Consider the following 8923-nt stretch of genomic DNA (forward strand, 5'->3'; position numbering starts at 1 on the left):
AATATGTCACCACTGGATCCCTGGCAGCCCCCCCGTGCTCACTTGCGGCGTTGCAAAGCTAGTTGGGTCACGGTGTCATTAGACTACAACTGGAGGATATCCTCTCAACGTCTGCAGCGGTGTGAGGTGTCTCAACGTGAGCATAAGTCCCCTGAAGGGCACCTCTGCTCTGTTCTAATCCCCACCGAGGGCTAATAAAGGCACTCACCATGAGATGGATGAGAAGTGTGTGTGTGTGTGTGTGTGCCAGGTAAGGATGTTCCCAAGATATATGTCGGTATCTTTTTAACTTTGACAACTCATGCTGGACCAGCCACGAAGCCCTGAAGGCCTTGTAAGACATCCATGTGTTTGTCTACACTTCCACTCGCCACGTCTTACCGGTGCAGGTGAAACACTTGACGTGGAAGTGGGTTTCTTGTACTCGCACCACCTCTCCTTTGCATACTTCTCGACATCGCTGGCACCGGATTAGTCCAGAACTTCGTTCACCTTTTGCAGATCTCTGGTGATAAGCTGCGGAAGACAAGAACACACACATTTAATATTGTTATTTGTATCGTTTTTGGTGTTTGTATAAAGTTTACAAAAAGGAATGTGAATAAAACACCATGCGTACTAGAGCACCATGTTTAACACCTCTTTAACATGCAAAAAAATGCAAGGCTGCCGTTCCTCTTTATTGTTCATGAGCTATGATGATTGGATACAAATAGGTGTAATCTCACAGTTGCTAGTCTAGAATAGAAATATAATTGCTTTTTTTCATATAGCCTGAAACCAACTTGGCTTATTGCAACTAATGTAATTAGTCAATTGACAATGCCACTGTCGATAACGTAGAAAACACTTCCCTGTTTCCAGCCCCAACAAATGTACCCATTTATTCATGTGATGAAATAGTAATAATTCAAAATCATAATTGGATCTTCTCAACAAAGGTTTCTTCGCCACCATTCATCACTAGCGCTGGGGCTGTGATTAGCCCACACCAGACTGTACTGCAGGCGGTTCCCATAATAAGATCAGTGTGTAACTCTGTCAACACTCGTTCTGAAGAAGTGAGGTCTGACACCTGTATAAGCTTCAGACTTTCTCTCCCACTTTCTCTATTTCTCAAAAAAAAAAAATGTATCTAAGAGCATTTAAGCTTTTAGAGGCTCTTTGAGGGTCCATCCTCCCCTCTGGTCTATACAGAGATTCTCCTGCATCCAGAGAGACAACCAGCCTCCCGATTCCCAAGACTGTGCCGGAACAGCTGTGTTCACTGTCTTCTTGTTCTGCTTCATCTTCCTGAAGGAGCCTTTGAGTGTGTCCCACTCGGCGTGCGAGGGGTGTAATGGAAGGGTAACCAGCTGGCCTTAATGTCTAGCTGAGTAGCTGCTTCAGTCCGAGACGCATCAGCATGCGGGCTGGCGTGACAGAACTGTCTGATTCCATTTCACTGGCTGTATCCCGAGAACTCGCAGCACTTAAAAAGTCTAACAGCCTCGCACGCCTCATAGCCTGAGCACCCTTTGCAGGCTCCCAGTTGGACGGCGCCACGCGCACCGTGTAGGCCGCAGTAGGTGAGAGGAGATACACACATTCCATGGGATTGTGGGCGCTGGAAATGTGCAACGACGATTAATTCCCACTCCAGATCCCCCCACCCTCAAGTCTCTGTTACTTCATTGTTTTCCTCACAATGCCGACAGCGCCACTGGGACCCACCAGCCGCCTGATAAGTGCCCACTGTGTGTGTGTGTGAAAACAGGCACGAAACCACATGAGCAACACTGATCCCACCCGCCGTGATTGAGAGACAATGGGAACTAATGATCGGAACATGCGAGCCTATGCCAACACCTACTGGAAACACACAATGCTGAGCTTCTGAAATGTGGCCAGAACAAACCTCTGGCACGGGATACATTTCCTCCTATTTGGCAAAGTTGTACAAAAGATAACAATCCGGAAAAAAAACTGCAGCAAGATGCTGAATGAAGATTATTAACGCGTACGTAAATGAAACAGACAGAGAGGAGCGGCACATTCCAGGGAATTACTAACAAGTGTGTTTTCATGAATGAGATGCCCCGTTGAGCTGGTCGAGTGTGCATGCCGGGAAGAAAAAAAAAGCTCCACCCACGCGGAGAATCCAGGTGCACAATAAGCTCGGGAGCCGACACCTCACGTAACTATCTTACCGGCTCAGGGCGTTCGTTCTCATCGATTCTCGCTCGCATGCCGTCCCAGCATTAAACCGTTTAAGAGCTTTCAAAGCACGCCTCGCCCTCTCCCCCCCCCTCAGCGTCCCAATGACAGCCACCGGGGCTACAGCGTCGTGTACAGGAGCGCCCACGGCAGAGCAGGGCCAGGGTTCAGAGGGGGGGGGGGGGGGCAACAACAGCCTCCCCAGGGACGCAGAGGCTGCTGCTAAGGATGCTGGGAGATCAGTGGTGACGAGTGAAGAGCATGGCGATTAAACATCAATTGTGAAAGGAAAAATGTGGTGTTTTGCTTTATGTAGCTGTATCAAGGTAAACTATAAATCATCTGCTAAAACAAAACTTATTCAGCCACTTGTATTTTGATGAGTAAATCACCTAATTTCATGTAGCATAACTGCTGCTATGCAACGGCAAAGGCGATATATTGTGCTTATTAAAAAGTTCATGTAGGACTGGTTGTGCTCTACTCAGTTTAGTACTAGCTTAGTGGTTTTTTGGAAGGCAGTAGCTTATTGAGTGAACTTTCCCAAGTTGCCACTAGTTAAAGTTGGCAATACGTTCTTTGTATTTGAGAGTAACAAAGTCGCATACTCAATATTGTCAGGAGAAAGCCAAAACCATGCTTTCCCTGTCATCCATCCGAAGCCACCAATGATCAGGCGTCTCAACCTGTCTTCATCCCGCCTCCGTCTGCGCCGGGCCCGCGGCGGAGAACATCCATCAGAGCAGTGACGGCGTCCAGTGGTATCACAAACACACCCGACACTCACCCGAGGGAGAGAGAGAGAGAGAGAGAGAGAGAGAGAGAGGGCGGGCGGGCGGCTAGTGACAGTCTGAAGGATCGCTCAATCCCCCCCCTCCCTCCAGGGGTCAAGGTCGCGGAGACAGTAACCTTGAGGCAGTACCAGTGGATCTGTGCATCTTTGCCTCCCGCCTTTGTTCTCTGTGCTGCTGAAGTGAGGCGTCCGGGAGGAGAAGGTTCACCACAAAGGGCCGATGAGCAGGAATCACACATGATGGAGCTCTGTTCCCTGTCCAGCCTCCTTCGGGCCCTTTACACAGATCCTGTGGATCCATACATTTATTTATCGTTTTGTTTCTAGAGGTGGGGCCACAAGAGGCACTTTCATACACTTTGGTCCAGACCAAGTACAATTTGAATATGAGTGGTTCCCAGAGATTCCTCATGATTACATGAACCTGCTGACATTTTACCATCATTAAACCAATATTTCCCTTTGGCCAAAGCTTTCATCAGTAACACGGTGTCTAGAAACGCTGGATTTGATCAAACTTCACATTCTGACATTGGCAGAGGAGTCTTATTCTATTGCCTCCATCGGTCATTCATTTAACATTTGGTCATTTACCCATGTTGGAGTGTGATGGCTAGTCAAGGATTCTTTGTCTGATAAATATTAAGTTCATGGACCAAATTTAGAGCCAATTCCAAATTTTCACTTAAATGAATCCCTTTTACAAGAGGGTCATGCCCTAGATAGCAGCGTAATAGTTTCATTGCATGAAACACAGACCACAGAAACCAAATGTTAAATGGGATTAAAACACACAAATACTAGAAAAGACAACTTTAATAACCCTGCTAGTCAAGTAGTTATTGAGATATTTTTGAGCGGGCAAAAGCCATTATGCAATGAATATCTGTAGTTAATTGTAATCCGTCCAAATATTATTGAGATTTGTCAGTGTGGCTCAAAGTGTCAAAGTGTCAGTCGCGGATCGACCCTGCAAGGGGGCCAAAAAGACAACACGTTACGCAAAAAAGCTTCCCATAACGGCCCATTCTTCCCCTGAGGTTGCAGGTAGAGCGTCGTTGCCCACACTTCGTCGTGCATTCAAACCGGGGCTGACGCGCTTTTTGAAGTTGGGGGATGTACTCTGTCCGCTGCTTGAGAACTTTGCCATCCAGTGAGAAGGAGAGGGAAGGACAGAGGTACTGCCTCTGATGCTCCACGGCTCTGCAGGTCCCCTCAACACATGTTTTATCGCTCCCCCGAAGCCCACATACTGTACATCTTTTACTCTGCGGGAATATTTCTTAGCGTTCATTAAGTACATCTTAAGTAATACCAAAGTTCTTACCACCTGAAACTGGCCTGCTGTGTTCCCAGTCCTGCCTCGAATGCCAGTCAGGCAGAAAACACAAGTGTGAGCAGACACACACACACACACACACACAAAGGCCAGCGGCCATGAAAGATTCAAGGCCCGGAAGATGAAGTGTAATTACTCCGCGTGTGTTGTTGGCCTCCCGGGTTATCACATGCAAGGGGGGGGGGGAGAACAGTGCACACGGCCCAACGGGCCCATTCATGTCCAACCCTTGAGTGTGCTTGAGAGTCAGAGAGGAGCGTATGTTCGGGCCGAGTGGAGGGGTCGGTTTAGGGCCCCGATAGGCCAGACGCGTCACACCGAAAAAAACTGCCAGGTGGGAAAAAGCGCTGACGCACAAACTCAAACTCACAGCCCAACGGAGTCACCTGCAGCTTCTGTTTGCATCTGCATTTTAAAGCGCGTGCCTTTAGAGCTTGTGACAGCTCTCCACGCGCTGCGCCCTCCCCTCTCCCTCCGTGTCAGCTGAGAGAAGCATTTCGAAGCTTAACAAAAGAATCCTACACATTTTCTAGGGGGGGGGGGGGGGGGGGGGGAACGTGGAGCGGCGACACCGCTCGGAGGCGCGCTGGGAGGGCCACGGGGGGGGGGACGGATCTGGGTACAGTTGAAAACTGTAGTGGCCACACACACATGATGCAGCAATCCCCGGGTTCCTCCTGTAGGCAAGAGGACAGGGGAGGGAGGGAGGGGGGGGATACTTGTCACTTTTACGCAACACGTTTAGTGAAAGCACGAACAGGCGTGCATGTGCTCATGCAGCTGACCGGTCAAGCCCTACTGGGGGGGGGGGGGAGGGGGGGGGGGGAAAGCCCTGATTCAGCTGACGGAGGATCAGGGTCACAGTCGGGCTGATGCTAAGGTCAGCTTAGCATCACGGCAGGCCCCCCCGGGATGCTCCAGGGCAAGTATGACAGAAGCCCCTCAAGCTGTCGGACTTGTTTTGTAACGCGCCGCGTCACAGCGGGCTGAACTCCACGAGACCCACCAGCGGCGTCAGGTCAGAAAGCCTCCAGCCGAAGGGGGGGGGGGTTTCCTGCTCCTGCAAGGAACGCTCGTGTTAGAGGAAAAACAGCTGAAAGGCCGGAGGGTCGCCCACCACGGGGTCAAACGCACTGCTGGTGATGGGGTGGTGGGGAGGGTAGGGGGGGGGGGGGGGGGGGGGGAATGAGGAAGAGGAAGGAGAGAAGAAGACGAATGAGGAGGGACGCTGGGAGGGACTGAGCAACAGCTGTTATGCTGATGAAGAATGCCACAAATGCTCCGCTGTGGATGAAGTGTGGGAGTATATCCCATTGACCTCCAGGTCTACTTAGCTCCCCTGTGCGCTCTTAGCCGGCTCCAAGTCTTTAAGGGGGGGGGGGGGGGGGGATTTGTGCACATTAAAAGCGGAGACGTTCCACAGCAGTTCTATAATTAACGTCCCAACGACATTGGCTGAAGGATATATTGAGGTGAAGCGGAATAACAGGGTTGAGCTTTGATTTCAAACCTGGCTTCAGTTGACACTTTCTCCTCCATCTCACACAGCCCACCATTGTTTAATTGTAGTTTTTTTTAATTTTTTTATTACCCCTTTACTTCACGTGGCGAGATGGACTTACCACTGGAACTCATGATGAACCCACTGTTGTTCTCACTCCAAACAAAGCGTCTCCGTCGAGAACGATCCCATGGAGCGAGTGGAGATCGTCACGGGTCAGTTTATTCCCTCGGAATTGCGCGGTGTAAACAAACGGTACATCCAGTGGAGGGGAACGATGCTCCTCACTCTGATCTGCCTCAAAGCTGACAAGGTGGACAGAGCCAGAAAGGAGGGTACAACAAAATGTGTAAGAAAATAAAAAAAATAAAAAAAAGCGAGGGTATTTCCAGTGATGACAAAATCCAAAATAAAGCTTCGGTTTTTTGCTCTGAGAGAATATTGCCGGTGTTTCTTTTTTTTTTTTAAATGTATTTTTCTTCTTCACAGAAACAGGTATCAGTTGCAACACAATGCTGCTCAGTCGGAGTCCACCTTCACATTTTCGCTCCAGCCTGAGTCCCGCTCCGCCGCTCTCTCGCTGGCGGTGTGATGCTGCTGTCAAACGCACCCTCTCACGCAGCCTGCGTGCGGCTGCAGCGGACTGGTTCCGGCCATCACTTTCAAAATAAAACGAGCAGCGGGAAGTCTGTTGCGCTGAGCTTTTTCTGCGCGTCACTCCAAGCGCGCAATTAACCACAATGGCAGTGGCAATCACATTAAATGATATCAGATTATTAGTGTTAATACATCATTTTAGAAAATCTAAATAGTATCTCATACGTTTTTCAGGTTTTATTATTGTGATATAATATATTCAGGAAAAATAATGTACTAAACACCAAAGTATTTTCAAAATGTCTTTAAACGTAGAATTCAGTACATTTAAAGGGCTATGGACTTTTCAGTTACACGTTTGTTTGAAATGACAGCCTCTAAAAAAGTTTTAGAAACGCCTATTATAGGTCGATTACAACCCATTGAAAGGTAAAAGACTTGGACAGTTTTGTTATTATGGGATTGAAAATACGAAGAAAAATACATACATAAAAACAACAATATGAATTCACACTAAATCTGGATTGAAATAGGCTTCGAGCTGTTTCCGTATAACAGTGCCTCCTTGTGAGACTATAGCTTGGTATATTTACAATATTATACAATAAACAGCCTTTTTGATGCCACTTGGATCTGAAAGAAGTGGTTCGTGGCTTTATTGTGACAGTGAGGTAGCCTCGTTTCCGGTAACACCCTACCCCTCTGTTGGTGACTTGATTGGCCCCCTGAATATCCTGCGTTTAGCGACGTCACCCTGAGCTGCATGTGAACGCTTCGGGGACCCTGAGCCCCGCATCACAGTCCGCGAAGTATTAAACGCTATAAAGTCATTAGTCTCAGTCGGAATTCATTTTTCACACGATATGAGACAGAGAGGCTCAATGTCTGACGTGTTTTAAAGGAATCATTTGTTAAACTGGTGTTGTTTAATTCTTGCACAACAGTACCGTGGATCACATGAGGGACATTTCGGAAGAAATTCACAGACTATGAAACACATTAACTTTAGGATTCTTCAAAGCCTTTTTTGTTGTTGTGATCAGGATTCACACTGCGTTAGGACACCGCCCTCTCCTGGAAAGTCCACGTAAGCAATTTGTTAATTGGATTATCTGCTTTTAGAGGAGTAGAGGTTAATTTCCAAGCTGTTGAGGGATTTACTTTGTTGTTTTTGGTCGTAGAATCCGAGGAGTTCCCTGACACCTTTGACCTTTAAAGCTAAACGACACGACATGACTTTGACCTGCGTGATGACTGAGAGCAGAACTGTAGCGGTATCCATGAGGAAAGATCTCCATCTAAAAAGGTGAAGCTCCCATCCGCTGTTTCCCAACAGCCATTTGGCCAAGTATCCTAATTTAAAGCCAGCTGAAGTTGGTCAAATGCAACAAAAGTCAAAGACCCGCCAAATTAAGAGACCTCAATACGCACTGAGCAGTGGGCAAACAGAAGATTTAAATCAGTTGGAAAAAGCCTGATGATCGCGTGAGGTCTTCTAGACACATATGATATGTTTATATCTATATATAAAAATAAATTGCCATGTCCCGTGTCCTGAGGAAGCCGTAGTTCTTAGAGGACAATGGGGGGATGTAAGAGGCATCTCTCTCTCTCTCTCTCTCTCTCTCTCTCAGCCCTTGTACAAGACGTTCTCTCAATTTGTCCCTTTAATCTGCTTCACTCTGCCACTCAGTTCCAACGGAGACTTTTGTAAAAACCAAACTGCAGAAGAGAATTTTTTAATTACAGGCCTACGGCGCCCCCACCTGTGTCCCCTTCAGCCAGCCTGAGGCTGTGTCAAGTTTTACATTCATGTAATGAGCTCGCAATCTTCCTCAGATGGCAAATCAAATCCAACCAAAGCACATCACGCCTGTCCTGCATCCTAGTTGTTTTACTATATAAATAATATTTATAGCTTACTGACATGCTGATTGGATGAAAAATGGTGTGGTGTGTGTGTGTGTGTGTGTGTGTGACACCCTGCAGGTGGGTGCCCTGAGGGCCTGACGTGTGCCAGGTGCTGATTGGTCTCTTCTGCGTCGGTCCGGCTGACGTGCTTTTGTCCAAACGGACTCGTGGCCTCAGAAAAACAGGAAGCTGGCCTTCCTGTGCGCCGCAGGCAGAGGGCCAGGAGGCCGTCGGGCCCGACGCGGCTTTGTCACCGGAGGCGCCGGCGCCCCCCCCCCCCCCCCCCCCCCCACCCCCCCTCCCCCCTCCCCTGATCAACATTGACGGCAAATATCTCCTTTTGTGTGTTATTGCTGGAACGAACCTGCGCCTTTCCGAATGGAAACCGTTTCCTCTCGAGCGTGACTGGCGGAGGGGGGGGGGGGGGGGGTAAAAGAGCCGAGCTCGGCACAAATGAAAATCTCTCTCCACGAGCTGCCAGCCACATGACCGAGATCACGTGTCGGCTGTAGGCCTGATGTGTTGCCACATTGTATCGACTAATCATCCAGGCAGTGTTTCACTTTTGGTGGTAAGGTGTGACACG

General features: G+C 48.5%; 1 protein-coding gene across 8 annotated transcripts in view; it reads right to left on the minus strand.

The window, feature by feature from the left end:
* The window catches only part of ablim3 (actin binding LIM protein family, member 3), a 33076-nt gene extending 26656 nt beyond the window's left edge, over window positions 1–6420 (minus strand). For all 8 annotated transcript variants that reach the window (XM_062560779.1, XM_062560778.1, XM_037460149.2 and 5 more), the window contains exons 1-2: window positions 5951–6420; window positions 382–516 (exon numbers count right to left, since the gene is read on the minus strand). In XM_062560779.1, coding sequence (XP_062416763.1) covers window positions 382–516; window positions 5951–5963 — 148 coding nt within the window. In that variant the 5' untranslated portion in view covers window positions 5964–6420. The remainder of the gene's footprint in view (window positions 1–381; window positions 517–5950) is intronic.
* Window positions 6421–8923: the final 2503 nt, after the last annotated feature.

Source organism: Pungitius pungitius, chromosome 2 (genome assembly GCF_949316345.1).
Source record: "Pungitius pungitius chromosome 2, fPunPun2.1, whole genome shotgun sequence".
NCBI lineage: Eukaryota > Metazoa > Chordata > Actinopteri > Perciformes > Gasterosteidae > Pungitius > Pungitius pungitius.